At 54.9% G+C, this 21,378-nt stretch overlaps 5 protein-coding genes across 5 annotated transcripts; 3 read left to right on the forward strand and 2 right to left on the reverse strand.

Annotated features, from left to right (window-relative positions):
- Positions 1 to 3,574: 3,574 nt before the first annotated feature.
- Positions 3,575 to 4,501, forward strand: NCS57_01113500 (uncharacterized protein; the record flags this gene model as incomplete). Its single annotated transcript, XM_053060856.1, has 1 exon — positions 3,575 to 4,501. The coding sequence occupies one exon, from the start codon at positions 3,575 to 3,577 to the stop codon at positions 4,499 to 4,501; it is 927 nt and encodes a 308-aa protein (XP_052909242.1).
- Positions 4,502 to 5,773: 1,272 nt separating this feature from the next.
- NCS57_01113600 (uncharacterized protein) lies at positions 5,774 to 7,387 on the reverse strand (the record flags this gene model as incomplete). Its single annotated transcript, XM_053060857.1, has 1 exon — positions 5,774 to 7,387. One exon carries the CDS (start codon positions 7,385 to 7,387, stop codon positions 5,774 to 5,776), a length of 1,614 nt encoding a protein of 537 aa, XP_052909243.1.
- Positions 7,388 to 9,089: 1,702 nt separating this feature from the next.
- Positions 9,090 to 9,772, forward strand: NCS57_01113700 (uncharacterized protein; the record flags this gene model as incomplete). Its single annotated transcript, XM_053060858.1, has 2 exons — positions 9,090 to 9,310; positions 9,367 to 9,772. 2 exons carry the CDS (start codon positions 9,090 to 9,092, stop codon positions 9,770 to 9,772), a joined length of 627 nt encoding a protein of 208 aa, XP_052909244.1.
- Positions 9,773 to 16,060: 6,288 nt separating this feature from the next.
- On the forward strand, positions 16,061 to 16,781 carry NCS57_01113800 (uncharacterized protein; the record flags this gene model as incomplete). Its single annotated transcript, XM_053060859.1, has 2 exons — positions 16,061 to 16,081; positions 16,182 to 16,781. The coding sequence occupies 2 exons, from the start codon at positions 16,061 to 16,063 to the stop codon at positions 16,779 to 16,781; spliced, it is 621 nt and encodes a 206-aa protein (XP_052909245.1).
- Positions 16,782 to 17,378: 597 nt separating this feature from the next.
- On the reverse strand, positions 17,379 to 21,366 carry NCS57_01113900 (Histone-lysine N-methyltransferase, H3 lysine-4 specific; the record flags this gene model as incomplete). Its single annotated transcript, XM_053060860.1, has 3 exons — positions 17,379 to 17,482; positions 17,541 to 20,577; positions 20,659 to 21,366. 3 exons carry the CDS (start codon positions 21,364 to 21,366, stop codon positions 17,379 to 17,381), a joined length of 3,849 nt encoding a protein of 1,282 aa, XP_052909246.1.
- Between the last annotated feature and the right edge of the window lie 12 nt (positions 21,367 to 21,378).

Raw genomic sequence — 21,378 nt, forward strand, 5'->3', positions numbered from 1 at the left:
AGCACAGGGAATGCCAGGGAATAGTCAGGAGAACCAAACCTGTTGGTTCACCGCTACTCTGACGCGTAGGTAGGTAGGTAGGTTAGGCTCGGGCACGGAGCTGAGCGAGGCGACGATACGAGCAACTGGCTGGAGGCTATTGAGAAAACAAGAGGTTGGTGGTGGCCGCTTTGGGCTGCTTCGCGTGTAAGTGTGTCCTGGCTGGGTCAGGTCTGGGTGCATGCCTCCAGAATGGGCGATGCTGGGGGGGTTCGGGATTGGACGATGGCAGGCGATTGGGCTTGATGGCGATCGAGACCTGAAAGCTACGTGGTCAGTGAGGGTGGCCGCATGAAAAGAGGCCACCCGCGATATCGGGCGGATGGTGATTGAGTCGATGAGGATGAACGATGCAAGATCTTGGGCGAGGTAATTGAGGTGGTTGGGGAGTGCAGGGTAGATGGTGATTGGAGGAGGACGGTGCACTAGATGTAAAAGGATGGATGGAGGGCACTGAGCTGGATGAAATATTGGATGATGTGTGTTTGGAATATTGAGCGCTGATGAGATGGCATGCGAGCTCTTCTTGGTATCGGGAGACACTGAGTTGTAAGTCAAGCCAGGCTCCATGCCATGTCATCGATCCAATGTCGAGACATGATGCACGTTGGTGCCTTGCCTTGCCATAGGCGGAGGATTAACTACGTGGAGCACAGAGACGCCCAAGGAACAGACAGGGGTGGTTTCATGTCATGATGGCATGGCGAACCTGAGAGGGTGAGGCTAGGATCTACAGCCAACATGATAGTTGCGTAAACGTGCGTAATACCAACGGCCATTTAGGTTTCCGAGTCTCGAGGTGGTTGACACAAGATTGCAGACAGTGAGACGCTGATGTCAAGCCAAGGCGATGAATGGATGAGCCAGAAAGGTCTCGGGAGAACCCCCCCGTGTTTCTCCCTCGCTTCGCCTGCGTGTCACATCGTGCGTGTCCCTCCGTACCTACGTTAGCTTGGAATCATCCATCCCTTGACTCTGCTTCCTTTTTTTTTCTGGGTCCTCATGCGCACGTACGATCTGCTGGCTGACATTTTGATGCCCGTCATGTTTTTTTCGGGCAGGGTACAGCTGACAGGGATGTGTTCAGAGAGAGAGAGAGAGGATTTGCACCGAGGGACGGAGCGGAATCGAAGCCGCAAGGAGGGAGGACAGAAGGGGAGGGAAGTACGAAGCGGAGTATTCGTATTAAACATGGCGAACGAGGCGTGTAAGTGAGCGGATGTCGCGTATAACAAGAAGAGAAGACTCGAGTCGAGTCGGCAAAATTCCAGAAGAGGAAACTGGGCGAGATTAGATGAACCGTGATATTTCAATCACATGGGAAAAACGAAAGGTGACATTGCAATCATTCCCTTTGGCTGGCAAAAGAAACAAGGCTCCATGGTTCCTTCCCCGTTGCTCATCATGTCCACGATCATGAATGAAGAAAAAAAAAGAAGAGGGAAGGAACGCGCCTGCCGTGCAAGAAGACCTCATTTCCACCCGATCTTGCCGAGCGACATAATTTCTTTTCCTCTTTTCTTTTTTAACTCTTGTTAAGCAAAGTCCAACCTCGTCCCCGCCGCCAAAGACAGCCTCATCGCACATTTTATTTTTTTACTCTTGGCCATCTTCGTGTTGTGGTTCTCTCTCTCTTTTTTTTCACAGGCTCCTCCTATTTTGTCCGCCCACCGTGCAGTAAGGTTCAGGTCCCAAGGAGCCGGGTTCCCCGTACGGTACCGCGTCGTGCCGCGTCGCCCCGTGCGTTCAGTGCGCGTGTTATTTTTGTCTGCTCTGTGGTCTCATCTCCAACCTCGAATATTACTCTTCTCTGCTCATATCTTATATCTGCGAAGTGTCGAAATCCGCCACTGTTCGTTCTCCTCGTACGGTTCGCATCTTCGAGATTCGGCCCATCAGCACCAGCATCGACTGCAGCGGTTGGAGCTGCCCTGACAGCGCACCCTTGCGGCTCATCGATTTGGCGCGGCTTTTGTTTACTCACTCACCAATCGTTTCGCCTCTTGCATCTGCCTCAACTGCTGTACAGCCAGCACCTAGAAAGCATTGACATTTGCTGAACGCGTGACACTTCTCGAGCACTTCATCCGAAGCTTTGAACTCGTCAACCGCATCATTCAGTCGTCTTTCGATTGGACCAAGCGTCAGTCATCCGTCCTTGTCCCTCGTCACCGTACCGTTCTCAAAGCTCCCCGCCTGAGGCTTCGACAACTGCTACCCGCATTTCGTCGTAGTCCCTGGTTCTATCGCCAACATCCTCGAGGACTCGATCCGACTAGACAAGCCCCTGGCCACCTGTACCAGCGCCCAGTGGTGCATTGGCGATAGTGGTGCCTCTTTCGGGCTCGGGGTCCCTTGTCTAGCCTGACAGGCCATCTTGCGGACCCAGTCTTGGGACAAAGACCCCCAGTCGGCAGCCCGCTGACCGTCTTGCTAGGCCTGTCGCCCGCGCTGCTCACCGCCTGCCCTGCCCATTCGCTGGACCTGAGGGCGCCTCGGCTTCTTGCTTTGGACCTGACTGCACCCACGTCTCACGCTCCCTCTGCTTGCTGGGCGACTCTCACTCACACTCGCTCGTTCGCGCTCACACCTCAACCAGCGCGCGACTGGCCGGCCGCTATATCAACATCCCCCAACGAGCCTGCTGTCCTGTCGTTCCTCCGCCATGCTATCCGGTGTCGCCGCCTTCGCGTTTGCTCTTTGCTGCTAGTCTCTCGTTTTCTGCCGAGTCCTCCATTGTAGTCCTGTGGTTGCTGGCTCCCAGTTTCACGCGTTCGTTTGCCCGCCTGCGTCTCATTCGTCGTCAGTGTACCGTACCGTACGTTCAGTTCAGTTGAAGCTGGGCCCTGGGTCGTTCATGCGCATGCGCCCTCGTGTGTACCGTTCGCCTCTGATCTCGAAATAGGTCAATTGGTCCCAGGAGCGCTCGGTAATCGATTCTGCGCCGTTCAAGCGTCATCAGTCACTCGTTCTTGTCCTGACGCTCTCGTTCTGGATCTTCAAATCTCATCTCATCGCTTCCCTCGGAGCCAACCACCACCACTTCGTCTCGGACCCAATCAAAGCCTGCCAGCTGTCGCGCGCGCGCCTTCAACTTGGCTGGCCGACCCGTAGAGTCGCCCCTCTGCGGACCAAGTAGCCTTTCGCCTCCTGTCTCTAGGCTGCTCTGGCTGCCTCTCATCGGGCTGCATTGCGCGAGCTCCTGCGCCGTGCCGCAACGACCTGCACTTCGCTTCGTTCCCGCCGTGCGTCTCTCTGCAGCTGTGGATCTTGGTACCGGTTAGTCCAGCCAACCTCTTCATTCTTGCCTCCATTTCTCCTGTTTCCCTGCTTCCTCCTGATCTGCTCCTGTCCATGACGCCTGTCACTCGTGCTTTGATTCATATGCGAGGCTATTCCCTTCCCACCCTCGTCGCCCCTCTGTTCCCCTGGTCGACATATCGAGACTGAACCAATCCACTAGTCTCAGCCGTGGATCCTCCAAGTCTAGTTTGACCTGCTTTGACTATCCCCTTGAAACTCTGTGCTGGGCTGCATGGCGTCCTCCGAGGTTGACCAAAAGTTTCTCGGCAAGCTGGCCAAGGCTGTCGAGAATGACAACCCCCTCCTGGCCTCTATGCTCTTCAAGATTCTGGGCTTGTCTCTGAATCTTGCTGAGCAGCTTGTCGCAGCCAAGAAGCAGCGCCGTCCCGACTATGAGCCATCACCCAATGCCGTGCGTCGCATCTTGCGCATCATCTGGCTCTCCCGCGAGGGCAGGACAATGCTCGAGCAGTACGTCATCCCCATGGTTGGAAACTATGGTGAACTCAAGGTTCTCGCCTACAAGCTTCGTGCTTCTTTTTCTCACATCTATGCCCTGTTTGGCAACCAACCTGTAGTGTCAAACTTGGGCAGGTATACACCAGACGTCACAGCTGCTCTGACACCACGGTTGGACAAGGGAAAAGGACGAGCCATTGACTTGGAGGCTGACTCGAGACCTTCTTCGGTACAACCAACCCACCCTCTGGAAGGAGGCCCTGTTATGCCGCCTCCAGGATTCGAGGACCGAAACATGCCTCTCTCTCCCAGCTTTCTCATCCCAGCCAAGGACTATCTCCCAGAGGCAAAACAGCACTTCCTCGAAGCCATCCAGCTTGCCGACTCTCTTCTTTGGGGATCGCACTCCCTCCGACTCTCAGTCAAGACTGAGTATGCCGCCTTCTTGTACGAATGTGTCCACGACGCCGAGGCAAGCCGGAAGCTCGCCAAGGACACCATCGCGGAAGTTTACGAAGCTACCGAAGGAATGGACGACGACATGTTTGGCGACGCTTGCGAATTGGTTACGGTCCTTGGCAAGATGATGAAGCGTGGTCTCGGGTCCAGTGGCAACCTGCGTGGCAGCAGAGCGTCGGCATCGAACCAGAGCCCTGCGCCTGGAATTACCGCAGTCCCCGGGATGGAGAACCCTATATGAAGAGTCGCCACGGGAGATTTGTTGGAAATTTGTAATGCTTTGATCGCGGGCGTATAATCGCGAGCACTCTTGGGAGGTTGAGGGAGCCGGGGAGAAGCTTCACGTCAGGTCTGGATACTTGCTCGCGGCATGGGCAACTTGATGCGAGCAGGGACAGGCTGACACGACACTACTTGGACCCAGGCATTGGTTGCACCACACCAGAGTTGGAACGACGACAGATCATTTTGAGTCACGACGGGCGCGCCAAGAAGTCAACACTTGGGGTTGAATCAGTTTCAGCGGGCCGTTCCGCACGGCACGGCACCACACACACGCACACGACACGGCAACGTGTGGGGATTCTCAGACATGATCAACAGGAGGGCCTAGATTGAATCAGCTCACGGCACATACGGGTCCATCGATTGACCGATGGGCAAACCTAGACAGGACACGCGCTCGGAGCCTCTCACGACGCGGTTGAGAGGGAGGAACGACAGCATAAGTACGGCTTCGGATGTTATTTCACGCAGCCAGTCGGTCTCACCTTTCCATCTACCTGTGAGCCGCGGAGTGGACACATCCATGTTGGCGCAACGCGAGGACTAATTTCCCCTTCGCGTTTGATGTGCATTTTCTTCTTCACTTCTACTCTGTTATTTGATACCCAAATATTTCCGGACTCTGATATGCATGTGCGTTTACTTTTCTACGTATTCATTTATCTATTGATGATCTGTTTTCATGTTGTAGGGTCTCGGATGTTGGCGGTAGGAAAATAGAACAGAAGGTATCACGGGGGGAGGAGGCTCTGTTTGCATTGGCTGACTGATTTATTTATTGATTGATCGGGCTTGTCTGATAGATGTAAGAGTACCTAGCATGTTCATTGACAATACCCAGGACGTTTGCATCGACACGTGGTTTATCTGAATCTGATTTAAAAGGGGTCGAACGAGTCTTATTTGGTGTCTGTCTATGTCTAATCGGATGTCTATCGAATAGGGGATCTATGAATATCCATCGAAACGCCATCCAACGAAGATGTAACAAACAATCAAGATCCAATCCAATCCGGGAACAACTCTAGAGGTTAAATATCGACATGGTCCAACTCTCCTTGACCAACCTCGACTCATCATCGCACTCGATCTTTGCCTTGAGCGTGTCTCTCTGAGACTCGCGACAACAACACCACCACTTGGTTATTCCCTCGATCGTCATGATCCTTTTTTGGATCGTGAGAAACACTCACGCAACAAGATACTCGTCGGTTCACTCTGGCCCTGTTCAAGACTCGGAATTCGAAGAGTCATCAGAGTCGTCGGAGTCTTCTTCAGAATCCTCCTCGGAATCCTCATCAGACTCTTCACCGGATTCTTCACCAGACTCCTCACCAGACTCCTCAGAGTTGTCTTCCTCCTCGGGCTCACCAGAATCGTCGGACTCATCCTCATCAGGAACATCTTGAATCCACTCCTTGACCTTTTCGCGATCTTCCTTCTCACGCTCAGCGGCCCTCTTGGCACGTCTGGCCTCCTTCTCGGCACGTTCAGCCTCGGCGCGCTCACACTTGGCTCGGATCAACTCCAGGGGGATCAAGCGGCCTGTGACGTTGAAGAAGTTTGCCTGCATTTCAAGCCAGCGGTTCTTATATTTGCTGTCAATAGATCCGAGCAGCTCGCAGTCCTTCTTACAGAAGTTCTCGTCAGGTTCGGGGTGAATCTCTGGCGGGTAGAGCAACTTGTACACACGGTCCTGGAGATAGCGCATGTCAGCGCGCTTGTCGGAATCACAGATGATGACCTGGGAATCGGAGCTGCTGGATTCAACATCGGACGATTCGGAGGAAGCATCCTCACCGGAGGAGGAGTGGTCATCTCGCTGAGCGGCTTTGGCCTTTGCGTTGGCCTTTGCCTGCTTGTTCTCGGCAGCAATCTTTTCGTTGCGGATACCGGTGTGCCACTTGTTGTGGATTGGACTCTTTCCCTTGCCCTTGGTGCTGGCTTCTTCATACTCTTCTTCGTCGTCATCATCAGAGTCGTCGTAGTCAACATCGGAGTCTTCTTCAGACTCTTCGTCTTCTTCATCATCGTCAGACCCTTCAACTTCGACTTCCTCGTCCTCTTCTTCGTTCGACTCTTGGTCGGTGTCACTCTCGGATTCATCATCGGCATCGCCGCTGGTGTCGTCGTTTGAATCCGTGGTATCGTCAGAAGAAGAAACCTCGGGCTCTTTCTCGGTGGGGAGATCCTTGATGAGGTTCCAGCGATCGGCCACCTCGGTCTTTGTTTTTCCTAGGGCGGTCGCGATCTCGGTCCAGGGGAGTGGTGAGTCGCCCTCCTTCATCCCGCGAAGGAGGCAGTCCTGGGAGATTGTCCAGTTTGGGTCCTCATTGGCCGAGCTTGCCTCTGCCTCTGGAGCTGAGGCCTCATCAGTCTGTGATTCAGACTCATCCTCGGTGGAGTTTGCATTGGAGGATTTGTTGCTGTTGGTCTTCTTGGCCTCGGAAGGCGCCTTGCTGCTGCCTTCGCTGGTTTGAGCCTCAGACTCGCTGGTCTCGGCCTGGGTAGAGCTATCGTCTCTGAAAGAGGCTGTACGACGTGTAGCCTTTACACACTTGTTCTTGGGACACTTCTTGTCACATCCCTTGACACAAGTGCTTCCGTTTTGAGAAGAAGGGTCGATCGGAGTCCCGTCAAGCTCGTAAGGTACCTGGACAACAGGCGGGCTAACGACTGGCGTTCCATGCGGTTCGTAAGGAGGCTGGACAACTGAAGCCCCCTGACCCTCGGATGGTCCTGGTGCAGTAGGATCGTAGCCTCTGACGGCTTCGGCGATAGCTACATGGAAGCTTCGCGGCGTCAAGGGCACCGGACGTTTACCACGACGCATACGACGCATGATGAAAGAACAAGCCGTTCAAGTATGCTGCTGGTTGCGCGTCTTGAGTTGGGGAAAGGTGTGATGATGAGTAAGGAAGTATGTCTCGTATTGAGATGAAGGAAGATGGATTGTTGGGCCTGACAGTACTGAAGACTTGAGCACGGCAATAGGTGACGGATATTGAACGCGATAGTCGATGGTCTTGATGGTTATGTGCCTTGACCTTCGTGTGGAGGAGGTAGGATGATGACGAGCACAGAAGACTCTAAGCTTGGGGTGAATAAAGGTGAATGATAGAAGCGGGCTCGGAAGCACAAAAGGCTCGAGGGCGACAGACGATGCTGGATCTCCGACGCGACCTTCGAGGTGGTGGATGAGGGATGCTTCGCAGAAGAGAAGAAGGGTCTTCGGGATGGGGTTCCAGAGTGAATGGAAAGCATCAGCACCTGATGCCCGGTCGCGGTATCAGAGAAGGCGAGAGCGCGATGCGATGGGTCAGAGGTGAAGAGAGATGCTTCTAGGGGGAGGAGAGGAAGAGGAAGGGTATTCGAGATGGTATGAAGGTGAAAGGGAAGAAGGATCAAGACCTGCCGCTCGGTCGCAGGATCAAGGAAGAAGAAGACTCGCCGCGGTGCCTCGAGAGGTGAATGGAGATGGCTCGGGAGCAAGAAGGGAGAGAATAAGAGGGAAAGGTTCTTGGGTAAACAGGCAGATAGGCCCGGAAGCCTGAAAGGTTGTGACTCCAAAGCGATGCAAGATATGAAGAGCATCTATCGCGATGATCCAAGCGATGAACAAGATACTCGTGATCAAGAAGCAGAGGCAAGAAATAACCCCCAAGATCTCGAGATGCTGGAAAGGGTTGTGTTGTGTGTGGGAAGAGGAAGAGAGGAGGTTGGAGAGAGTCGAGCTTTTTGAGGCATCTCAAAGCTGCAGCATACGGCCGTCGAGCAGTGTCAGGGCCGTCACTGCAGTCGTTTTCTACCTGGACTCTAATTGCGGGTGCCGGGCAGTTGGCAGAGCCAGTAAACAAGGCGGGCAGAGTTGATGCATACAGCAACTGAGAGTTGTGCTCAACACCAAAGGATTATTTAACAGAACAACCAACAGTTGGAGATTTACCTAGAGATATCAAATACTGCTTAGCTACTGTTCAGATCATCTACGAGTTGTTGATGCGATCTCATGGTGCTTCTTGTTGTCGCTCTAGTTGACCAAGCGACACTCTACTCCCCCGCCGCATCGACACCTTGGACCACCAAGAACCAACAGTGATTTACTACTCAGCAGAACACAAGCTAGTACCATCAACGTCAATAACTATTGTTCACGATGCCACTCTCCTTCTCAGGGAGTCAAAGAGAGTCTTGGGCACAATCCAGAGAACAATGGTTTCAACACAACAACGGCATTCAAGTCCCAAAACAACACCACAAGTCACAGAACTTGGACTCAAAGAATAGTAATCTCCTCAAGGTAATAACCACGTCCAGATCAAGTATATTGTTCTCGCCATAGACCTTAGTCTGATCACGGCCCAATGGGGCTGTCGCCATTTTAGCTGACTCATCCCGCAACTCGCTCAACATCAGGATATCGCTTGACTCGCACTCTCTATCCTCTGCCTCCATCTTTCGAAACACCACTCATCCTATCAAACACGCGTTTAGGTCCCGAGGACCCAAGTTGAGACTCTATAAGGAGTTCAAGTATCGACACAATGCCCGACTCCTTACCTCCCCTCCCCGCCGAGTACGCCCGGGGCCTCGAGCTCATTGACGCTGCCCACGCCGAGGACCCGAGGACAGCTTCAGGACCCGATGGAACTACTCTCCCTTACGAGCTTGATTATGCCCGAAAGATGACCAAGTGGCTCGCTCTCCGATCCCCATCCGCTAGCCCTGTGCTCCAGCTCGCCTGTCGAGCTCAGCACTTTAGGAGGTTTGTGCCTTGTCCCAACTTGCCACAGCTTCATGAGACTCACCAAATCCTCATAGATGGGAGATCCCTCGAAGCAGCTATCCCATGACCCGTCCGGGTTATCTCACTTGGCGCGCAAAGCTCAAGACCCAGGCCGCCGTCCAAGTCGCCGAGTTGCTGGCTTCACCAGAAATCCAACCCCCGATCCCTGAGGAGGATCGAGCCCGTGTGGCCGCCCTGATCCGGAAAGAGAATCTCAAGTCAGACGAGGAAACTCAGGTCCTCGAGGATGTGGCCTGCCTGGTCTTCCTTGATGACCAGTTTGACGACTTTGAGAGCAAGTCGGACCTCGACGAAGACAAGATGGTTGGCATTCTTCGCAAGACCTGGGGCAAGATGGGCGAAAAGGGGCATCAACTAGCTCTCGAGATGAACCACAGTGATCGAGCCAAGGAGCTGATAGGAAAGGCACTCGCCGGATGAATGAGTATTGCCCATAAAGCTTCTGTCTGTTGGCTCAACACAACACAACGCAGCTTGCTGAGTGACCGTGACTCATGCATACCATGTGCATCTGCTTGTCAGCTCTGTTATTCACAAATATGACATAGCCCAGTCCGCCTATCAATGTGTTTACCCTTTCTTGGTGAGTCTCCCAAGTTAGGGAAGGGTAGAGGCAAGAGGCAAGAGTCAACTAGACGACAGGGGAATTCACCTCGCACCATCGAATGTCCAAGATTCCAACTTGCCTGTCCCCTTGCATAGCATCACGTAGCCATGATGGGCGTCATAATAAAAAGTCCGTAAATTTTCGGCCCCGAAGTCGCTGCCGATCCAACATGGCTGAATGTGCATGTATGTATGTGCATGTCGAAGACAATAACGGCAACAGAGCAGCCAACCCCCAAACATCCATCTCTTCTCTCGTGTCACACAAAGTCAAAAGCCCTGGTCTTGGCGTCTTTGCATCGGAAGCCAGGACGCGGGCGCGTCTGCCAGTTTGAGAGATGGCCGCCTGTGGCGTTGGAAACGGCCATCGAAATATACCCATTGGTGGTGTCCTGTCCTGTCGAGTCTGCCCCTGGTTCGTTTTATGCCATGTCATGTCGCCAGCCTTACACGCTTCACCTCTGCCGTGCCCCTTGGAGGCTTGAGCCCACGAGCTAGCGTCCAACAACACCCTGGGGATCGTCAGTGTAACCGTCGGGTTCGCTGTGACGAGATGAGACGGCTGGCCTGGTCTCGTCTGGGGTAGCACAAGAGATCCAGCGTGCCCTCGATCCAGCACACCGCAGAACGTCACCGTCATCAGACTGACATTCCCAGGGTCCTGGGAACCACCTTTTGTTTTGACATGGAAACTTCCCGATATCGTATTTGACAACCACATCGCAGCCTGGCTTGGCATGGCATCCGATGGACACGCCCTATACACCCTCAAGGCTGCCTCTGTCCTGTGACGCTTCGTGGCTTGGCTGTCGTGGTTCCTATCCGCCTCGTCTTTCCTCTTTCCTCTCTAATCCTTTGGTTGAGCTTCCGGAACCGTGCTATGTTTATCTGGAGCCCATCCCCCGCCGAGTGAGATCGTCGGGTCAATTTGCATTTGGCAGCATCGCCATTAATACCGTCTCCTTTCCTTGGCCATCGACTCGACCCGCTTCGCCTCGCCATGCAGTGTAGGAGACGACATGGTGCGTCGATATGAACAACATTAGTCAAGTTCAAAGTCGTCGGTCGGCATCTTCTCTTTCCGAGTGTACGTTTGAGACAGCCTTGCAAGGGGCCCGACTCCCTTATCCTCCACCCAATCTCCAAGGAGCAGTCGCATATTCCCCAGTAAGTCTTTGCCGCATCGTCATGTGGCCCCGTCACTGACCGGTCAGCGAGAACGCTGGTGAGCTTGGTGTTGCTACGGCTCCCAACTGAACCAGATTGGATAGTCGATCGAGTTGATCGTGTTCCAGCATCGCAACCATTATCCCGATCGAGTGTCAAACTCGTCCACCACCCTGCAAGGGAGCTTGTCAAACTTTCATTCGGCCAAGTTGACAGGTCGCATCTGGTTGCCACACCGGATCTGAAAGCATAAGCTCATGATTCGCCAAACGACACCTGCAACTCCTCATGTCCATCCGTCGACACATTGCTCCCCTGCCATGTCACCCTGCAGCTTTCAGCTGGGTCCAGGCCCAGGCCCAGGGTTGGGTTTGGTTTGGTTTGGAGCCTCAAACTCAAACCCGCAGTCGAACCTCGTGGCCAAGGCTCCTTGGGTTCCGTTCCGTAATCATTATGCGAAACACCCAGACTTGCCTTGCCTGCTGGACCATGTCCACGCCGCGCATGCATCAAGGAGCCTCGGTTGGCGGCCCAGACAGCTCGCTGCCGCTCAACCAAACCGCATGGTGGTGGCGCCTGCTGCGCTAACATGGCGGATAGACTGCATCGCGCCGCTTCCTGACGCTTTCGACTGCGTCCTGGTTGCAAGGGTCGAGCATATTGGAACCCTTTAGCCTCTATCCATTGATTGATATGCCAACCGGGCGAATATGGCCCTTTGGCCGTTGGCAGGGAACTGACAGACCCGGAGCAGAGCAGCTTCTCGAGATACATGCCCCGGTCGCCACAGTGTTGTGCCAGACGAGTACCAGTACGTCCTCATTAGTTTGGAAATAACACATACAACCCTTGCAACCCCTCCCGGGGCCGGCACTGTGGTCGACACCGATCTGTCTGTCTCGGGGGCGTGGGGACATGGCAGGCTTGTTGCTTTTTCAACCAAGATCTGGCGGTGCTAGACGCAGCTGAAAAGTGCGTCACCCGTGATCCAACTACCCAGATAGCACGAGGGCATTGGACAGCGGCCCGGGTAGCGTGCTGGCGCGTTCATCTGGCGCCGGCCCCTGTTCGACGGGCACGTCGATGGAGTCCGAAGGGATGGTAACCGTGCCGCCACACCTGCGGAGCTAGTCGTAGATCCCACCTCAAGTCTCTCCCAGCACTCGTTGGGCGCCTTCAATCACACTGGGACCACCCTGGGAACTCCAGGGGGTTGCCGCCAATCAGCAGGGCTGCGCGGCGCCCAGTCCTCAGATCCCCTGGTACCGTAGGGCTCTCGCCTTGACATGTCCGCGGCGGTTCAGCGGCCTTTGTCGCACACACCCAGCTGGTAGATATCTGATCGCTGGAGCTCCAAAGAGAGCCGACTGAGAGTACTGTCCAGTAGTGTGGCTGGTGCGATATACGTTTCTATCCAGAATGTCAATATGCCCGAGTCTGGAAGACAAAAGACTCCCGAGAGCCAAGCATGGATGCCCACTTGCACGATTCGAGTGGACCGGCTAGTGGCGAAAAAGCCATCAAGGGGCCGGCTGACATCAAGCAGATTTTTCTTTGATCCTTGAGCTGTCGTCGACAGCCTGGTGAGTCCAATTCCCCTATTCCTGGCGTCAATGGACGCGAAATCTTGTCTGACCTGCTGGAATTGAGAAGCCCAGCTAAACTGCTAGGACAGCGCCAGTAGTCAACTGCCTGGAACATATTCTTTTTGGCAACAAATGATCCCCGACTAACGTCAATGATGAGCAGTCGATGAATACAACCGAGGCAAGGAGTATCTTTTCTCGAGCACAGTGGCAGAGAGCTGAGCCCACGCCCCACAGACGATGCATCGCCATTGTTGCTGAATGGGGCTTGTCACCCGCGCAGTGTATCATCGCCATTCCATCCTTGATGGCCTGAAGGTCAAAGGGTTCTTGTTGGCCACCATCGGTGTTGACCAACAGTTCGTTTCACTCGGTTCGTTGTCCCGCTCAAGTCGCCAGTCATATCATTGCAGCTGCAGCACCCAAAGCTGTACAGTATGTACATGTAGGTGGGTGCTGGCTGAGGGAACAGGTCGATTTCCAATCGACCGGGTCCATCGGGGACGAGTGTGACATCGTCGCTGACTTGCTTTTTTCCATTGCTTTTTCTTGTTCCGATATGTGTATCCTTGCTGCTGGCTGAAATCCCTGCTTTTATGTAGCTGTGTGCCATTCATGACTTGCGATAGCAAACCTGAGCCGTGATGGGCGACGGGGGATAGGGGCAGCTCATCTCGGTCCCGTCGAGGACAATGGTTTGCCGAGGACCTGCCTGCGGTGGGCGCGAGTCGTGTTAACCGCCGGCCAAGAAATTATTGACGATTGATCCTACTCCGCTCGAGTCAACTGACACCGAGGGCGCCCCGGGCTGACGCTGCTGAGGTAACTGAGTGCATTTCTGCCGTCTCTGGGCTGTGAGAGAGAGCACTTGATAATTACCTGGCAATGGCCCTTGAGGAGGCAAAAGGCTCGTCTATCTCGAACGGGCATTTAGATCTGGCCACTGGCCAACCAGATCCCCTGGAGGTCAACCCCCTGCTACGCCTCAGCTCTGGGCCCTAGTTAAAGATGACTAGCTAGTGACAAGCCTCTTTCCGCGTCCCCGTTGCGTGTCTTGAGCTTGACCAGGGTCTGTTGGACGGTGCTCAGCCTGGGTTTGCCTTTGTTGAGTAATAATTAAATTTGGCGGGCTCTGACGTCGATTTCGTGGTTGGTTGTAGGCTGATAGAGATCGGGGCGGGGACCCAAGCCCACGGTACGGCACCACAAGCATGCATGCACAACAGTGAATGAATGCCTGCACGAGGATATACCGCGCGTGCTATACTTGCGGTCCCCTTCCCGGGCTGCAAGGTGATGGGCTTTTGGCGCAGCCGTCGAGTCGAGGGATAAAGAACCATGGGCCAGCCACCAAACTATTCAAGCGGACGGGAACGCCGCTTGTTTTAACAGGGATTGAAGCCTCACCTCGGCAGTTATGACATGCTTCCGTACGCGCGCGGACGCAGGATTTCTAGGGACTCATTTGTATACAGAGTAGACATAGCTCTCCCGTCCGCGGGAGACGATCGCCCAGGTGAGAGGCCGTGGGAGGTTGCTGTACTGACAGACTGGGTCGGTAGCCGAGACCTTAGTGAGGACCCTTGCCATGCTGCATCCACGACGAGTGTGTGGCGACGCAAGGCTGCCGCAGGCCGACATGTAATGGATGGCAGGCTTGTGCAGCCCCAAGGGTCCTCTCGAGGAGGTGAGGTGAGCGGACACTATCCATTCTCCGTGCTCGGTACCGTATATACCTGCATACAGCAGATATTCGAAGCGGACCCGGACGACGAGGGCGTGTGGGCTGTAATTACCTGTACCACCGTAGCTGGGCATGGGCGTGAGGGTGGGCGCCGGCGCGAACGTGGGTCTGCCCCAGGGGAAGGGTATCGAATCGGCGGGTTTAGCCGGTAGTTGATGATGGACCTGGACCTGGACCGTCCATGGATGAATGATATGACAGACATGCCTGGGGTGCTGAAGAAGAATGGACGAGGGTCAGGAGGAGGAAAATGGAAGCTAGTCTCGCCTCTGGCTATCACTTGTCACTTTCCTCTCGAGAACTCGTGATTCGGCCGGCTGCCCATACAGGGAAAAGGGAGACAGGAAGAAGGAAAGAAGGGTCCAGGTCCAATAGTAGTGTGCTGGGGCAGGTCAGAGTTGGTTACGTACCTGCCTAGGGACGTCAGGTCCGAGTAGGTTCTAGGTTCGGGAGGGAGAGACCGAGTGAGAAAAGAAAGGCAAGAGCTGGGCTACCTAACACAACCTCAACCTTACCAGGCTGTCCCGTCTGCCTTTCTACCTACCGACAACATCTAGGTCCCTTCCCTCGGCCAATGCCAACGCTCAACCTCATCCGAGTATAATACCTGCCGAAACCCCAGACACTCTTTCTCGCCACCTGCCCGTTTACCGCTCCTCTCGAGGCACCTTCCTGCATTAGATCCCGTTGCTGATAGAGGCAACAACGTCCTTGGTAACCACCAACCCTCTTGCGCCTTCCCAGGCTTGGATCCGCCTTCAGTCCCGTCGCCCTATCTTTCCATTCTCAGTCATCTTACACAAGCATCCTCTATCTCTCGCCAACACCAATATCTTGGATAGAACACGCACCAATTCTCGTCACCTACTCCATCTTCATCTCAGCACTGCCCAACCAAGGCTTCATACACATCGCTGCATTCTTGGCTGGTCACGCTCCAGAAATATCTTTGCCAGCCTAACCCTGTCTGTCTCCTTACATACATACTCCATCTTGCAGACAGGTCCAGGTCCAGGCAGGGGTCTCCTGGGGTCGAGATTCGTCCTGCTGCTTGGCTGGGGTTTAATACGGACAGCCAACTACACCAGCCATTCCGCGCCTTTACGTCCTCCTTGCGAATTGACTTACACGGGGATCCATCTACAATCCACTCGACTCTGGTCCGGCAGCTCGCCCCCGACCAATCACTAGTACAGCGCTTGCAACCGCTCTCAGCTGCGCGCCCCATCACCGTCACCCTCTCTTTGCCCGTCGCTTTCACCGCTGACGCCGCAGTCGCTGCGCTCGCTGCAGTCACTGACTGCGAGGCCTGCAACCTCCCTGCTGATCCCGTACCCCGTACTGGGTCGGGCCTGTCTCAACGGTGCTGAGTACTTATCCGCAGCTTAGCTCCTCACCTTTCCCTGACTGTGCGGCTCCAATCTTGAACACTTGCCAAGTGTCTGTCCATTTGTTCTTACTTTGAGTGGCTTTGCCATGAGAGACACCTCTTCTGCTCTACACCACCTTTTCCACAAGTGCTCCTGATTCGAGGTCACTGAGAACTGTGACGGAGAGCATGTTGGATGCCTTAGCCCTATTCTGAGCCCACCACCGTCAGCCATCATGTCCATGCAATTCCAAAGCGTACGTGGTCTATCCTTAACCCCGCTTGCTGGCTCTTGGACCGTCCCTTGGCTTGTCCAGTCTCAGAGCTAGTCCTACCTAAACTAACTTGCCGATACAGCCCTTTCAAGAGTCACAGTTTGACATCTTCGAGTGGTATCCCCAATTCCAGTCCTGCCTCCGCTACTTCATCGACCATGCCCAGTACAGCGCCCCCGTTCAGACTGTGGCCGCTTGTGTCAACATTCTCTTGCCCTTCCAGAAGGGAAACTCCCCTCCCGTGACACCTACTCGCGCCGGACCAGGTCCGTCGGCATCAGCCTCCGGTCCTATTCCTCTGGGCTTGCCGAGGACCCCAGTTACCCTGATTCCCTACATTCGCCGTCTTGTAGTGACCGGCTTCGACTCTCCTGCTGTTCTTCATGGCTTCTTTGGCGATGACTGGCTGCAAGGAATCGGGCCCGTCCACGAGAGCGAACGCAGAAACTACCTATTTGCCGCAAAGAGTGACAACTGGCTCAAAGTCAAGTCCCAGTACGACATGGCGGACGGGCAGACAGTTCCCTTCTTGAGGCCTTTACAAAACGTCACTGAGGAGGAGATACAGGCAGCCGAATCAAACTGGAGCGAGTGGCTTGCCATGCAAGACTGGATGCTTGGACCTAGAGCTCCTCCAGACGTCGGCGACCGACGAGTCAGGGTCAAGAAAGAACAAGACTGAAACCAATATAGAACGAACACGGCGCGAACAAGAACGAGAAGCACGCACACACGACATCTACAATATGACGCCAACTAGAGGGAGGGACAAATCTGACTTCGAATCTACCGAGCTGTCTTGATAGGAGAAGACGTGGAGGGGGATCAGGATAATACGGCAGAAAAAGGGTTTTGTACACAACATGGAGAGAGTTAGGGAACCAGTACCTACACTCCAGCTCTGCTTTGCCATTGCTGTCATTACATACTCGAGGACTTAGGTTATAGAGATGTGTCAAGTGTGGATGGATAGGTAGCGTCGACGCTGAACTTCATTTTGGTAGAGTTGCCGCAAACTCCGTGTCTATCATGTTGGGCTGGTTGGTATATACAGGAGAATGGCAACCAGACGACCCTTGTTCCAGCCGATTAGAAGAGGAGAGGAAAAGGAAAAAAAAGTCATGGTAATGGCCGGTTGAACGCCCCTTGGAGGCCCCCTGAACGTTTGATGAATGCCCCCCCTTCTCGCCTTTGGTGTACCTAGTAAAACAGAGAGCCCGACCCCTTTTTCGGCTGTTGAAAAAAGAGAAATGTATTATAGTATCAATCAATCAATCAATCAGTTGAGGAAGCCCTTGCATGCCGCCGTGCCGCAGAGACAGGGAATACGGTCGAGGCTGCCGATTTCACGCTCGAACTTGTAGTCGTAGGTCAACTCTTCGTCTGTAGGCAATAGTGTTAGCAGAGATTCTATAGGGGATGTGGAAACTGGAGGACGTACTCATAGCGATGTCGCGCAACGCGTAGATGACGATGCGCTTGCTTCCCTCGACCTTGATGATCTTGGCGGTGCAGTTGGGCATGCAGCTGTGGTTGATGAAACGGGCGATACCGCCCTTCTTGGTCGCGTCGATGACGGTGTTCTCGTCGATGCGGAACAGGTAGCTGCTGCCGATGCCACTCTTAAGATAGCGATTCTCGCGAATCTCGGCAATCTGCTGCCGCACCTCCTCGCCGACGTACTCGATGATCATGTCGTCCTTGGCAATGTTCTCCATGGCGTAGAGTCCCCAGTTGTGGATGGCCGAGCGGGCAAACTTGACGGGCTTCTTGCGCTTCTTAAGCTGGTTGAACTTGAACACGTCCGAGTCTTGACCCAGAGTCTTCTTCTGATCGTTCAGGTCTGCCACGTAGCGCCGGTTAGTAGCACGGTTCGCTCGCGAGTTGCCCTTGGCGATGAGCTTCTCGGCCGCAAGCTTAGCCGCCTCTGCCGCTGCAGCCGCCGCGTCCTTGCCTGACTTCTTGAAGCGCGCCTCGCGCTCTTGTCGGGCCTTCTGCACCTTGATGTGGTGAGGCAAGTACTTGGACTTTTCAGAGTTGAGAATCTTCTTGACGCCCTCGGTACGTGCGCAGCCAGTCGGGTTGGGGACATAGTAGCCCTCGATCGACACTGGCTTCTCGAGTGTGCCCTGGGTTGAGTTAAGCTCCCTAATGCGATTACGCTTCCACAGCCACAGCTCGGGGTCGCCAATGTCCTTGACCGCAAATCTCTTGGAGAGCTTTGCAACATCGGGCTTGTCGTTCACACCAAGGGCCAGTCCTTGGAAGAGGGACAAATCTGGCTTGAAGCCGTCAGGTAATACCAGGGCTGGTGTCAGGGGTTCTGTCGACAGGAGCTTCTCATCATACTTCTCCACAACTGGCTCTGGAACCGGCTCTGCAGCAGGCGGCTTCTCTTCAACCTTCGGCTCCGCTTTGGGCGCTTCCACGACTTCTTCCTCATCACCACGCTGAGAATCCGTCTCGGCTTGGCGCTTCAAGGCCTCACGTTCCTCAAACACAGCCTTCTTGGTCTTCTTCTTCGCCTTGGCGGGCTTCTTCTTGAGCGTCTTTCCAATCACCGAGGCAGGAGTTTCGGACCGAGATACTCTGCTCTCAAGGTCGTCGCCGGTTTCCGGCTCCGGGATAATGTCCACAGAATCTTCCCGAGTGACGAAGCCTGTGCCAAGTTGTCCGAGCTTGACTCCGAAAAGTTCCTCATCAGACTTCTTTTGACGCTTGAAGGCGGTTTCTACCGAGGCATCGAGCTTACGCTTTCTGGAGATCAACGGATCTGTAATGTGGAAGCTGGCCTCCGTCATCGAGTCATCTTCCCCAGGTCCCCAAGAGGCAAAGTCATCCTTGGAAGCTTCGTCATCGGTGCTCATGCGACTGCGAGGACGGGATTCGGGTTCCTCAGTTTCGTGAGCGAGGAGCGCCCGAGTATCGGTGTCGTCATCGGACTCAACGTCACTATCCAAGCTCCGCAGACGGTGATGGAGGGAACGGAAGGCATTCCGAGCAACAGGAGGCCGTTGACGTGCGAAGGGATCAATAAAGGCGCTCCGCTGGGCCTGGCCCTTGACCTTTGTCTTTCGAATTCTCGGCAAGGCCTTGGGTTCCAGGCGGCCGGTTCGCCGCTCGATGGGATCGGCCCGTGAGTTGGGGGTTCCCACGCGTGAGCTATTATTGCCGTCCTCGATGCTCGGTATCTCCTCGATATCGTCGGGGTGTTCAATGTTCAGCTTTCGTCGCTTAGCGACGTGGTTGGCAGGATCCAGGAATTCGGAGAGAAAAGGCGCGGCGACCTTGGTGCGGATGTGTCTAATGAGATGCTCAGTCATCTCACGACGGACAACCTCCACAGCCTCAATCACCGGGTCGAAGTTCTTAGCCCTCTGCTTTTTCTCTTCTTCGAGGTCTGCCTCCTCCTCTCTTCGCCGCCTGTCTCTCTCATCGCGTTGGCCCGTCTCACCGCGAGGCTTCCGATCAGGGCTCGCGCTGGCCTGTCGGCGACGGTCGGGGGACTCATCTGACCGACGAGGCCGAGGGAGGCAGAGCTGCATGGTCATGTCATAGTTGAAGAATTCGGTGTGATTAACAGCACGAAAACATCTTTCAGCTTCAGACTTGCCAGTAAAAGAGTTGCGAAAGACGATGTAGTATCCAGACTTGTCGAGGCGAATGTCTTCGAATCCGTAATTCTTTAGCCGCTTCTTCATGTGCGGTACGATGCTTGTCAGAACGGGGACACTATCGCCTGCGATGTAGATGTATGGTTCGTCTGTAAGTTGGGGGGCCAGATTCTTGACCTCGACCGCAGCATGGCCCTTGGGCTGGACTGGAGTTGTCGTCGGCTGCGGGGTGCTGGGAGCACCAGTAGGTCTCTGGGCTGCTGGCCCCTTGGGAGCGGTGGGGGGAGGTCTTGTGAAGCTCGACGCTGGTGTGGATTTTGGACCGATCGGAGGTGCCTGGGCTGCTTGAGCAAGCTTCTCTTTCTCCTTCTTCTCCATCCTTTCCTTTTCCCTCCTGAGATGCTCTTCAAGCATTCGTCGACTCCTACGCCCTTCAGGATCATAGTCAACACGCACGACGTCAGCATCGACTTTGATGCCACGAGTTCGCACAGCTCGGCGAGCAGCATCGATGGCGGAAACACGGGGTCGGTCGGGGCGCTTCGAATCGCGGTAACGGATGGTAGCGAAGCCGAGGTAGCTGCCAGTCTCTGGGTGCATCTTGTTGCTACTCTCGGCGATCTCGCCAAAGGTGGCAAAGATGGCCGTCACCTTGCTGAAAGGGACCAGCGGATTATACCTCGTCACGACGATCTGAGTCGGTGGACCAGGGCCAATGGAGGTCTTGGGGTCGTAGGGGTAAGGCTTGATGTTCTCAGGCGCTGGCCGGAGGCGCGCCTTGGGGAGGTAGTAGTCGGTGTTGATGTAACCCAGACGACCTCCAGGCTTGGACAGCCGGGGATCTGTTGGGGGGGCGTCATCGTCCTAACCAGTTTCATTAGCCATGAGTCTCTTCACCACAGATGACGCCCCCCCGAAGGGAGAAAGATATATAATTGTACGTACCCGACCGAACTCTTTATAGGTCGGTTTGGCGTTTCTGCTGACGCTCTTATTGTGTACTCGATCGAGGAGCGGATCATAGGTGCACTTGAGGCCCTTGACGGAGGGCATGGGATCTCGAGCCGGAGGGCGCTCAATGGCGAGGGGTCCGTCTGATATCGAGCCATTGGGACCAACGGCCGGGGAATTATGAGAGGATTGTCTCGCGGCCCGATCGGCGGCCAGGGATGCCGACATGTCTGGCTTTGTTGGGGCCGTAGCCGACGAGTTGGATGGCGAATCTTTGGATGCGATGGGAGTGAGGCTCGAGGTGGGGAGGCGGGACGAAGTGGCAGTCGCCGCGGCACCGTGCCGGGCGGACGTGCTGAAGATGGACGAGGCGGCGCTGCTGTAGGAGCTAGCCGAGTCGACGGTGCTGGGGATGTCTGCGAGGGGGGATCCGTTGTCGTCAGGGTGAGCGGGAAGGGAATCCGACACGGCAAGATGGCCGTTGGGGCCAGAGGCGGGCTGGGCTGAAGCATTCGCGTGTGCATCAAACCCAGCGGACGCTGGCGTCGGGTCGGGGGCGCCGCCGTTGATGGACGCCGACGACGACGTCGTCTTGGGGCGGTCGCGATCCCGCTCTCGATCTGCGCGACTCTGAGCCTGAGCCTTTACCTTTGGAGCCGTCGGGAAGAACTGCGCGAAGCTCGCGCCTGGCGGGCGAGTCATCGTGACGATGCG

Source organism: Fusarium keratoplasticum, chromosome 9 (genome assembly GCF_025433545.1).
Source record: "Fusarium keratoplasticum isolate Fu6.1 chromosome 9, whole genome shotgun sequence".
Taxonomy (NCBI): Eukaryota; Fungi; Ascomycota; class Sordariomycetes; order Hypocreales; family Nectriaceae; genus Fusarium; species Fusarium keratoplasticum.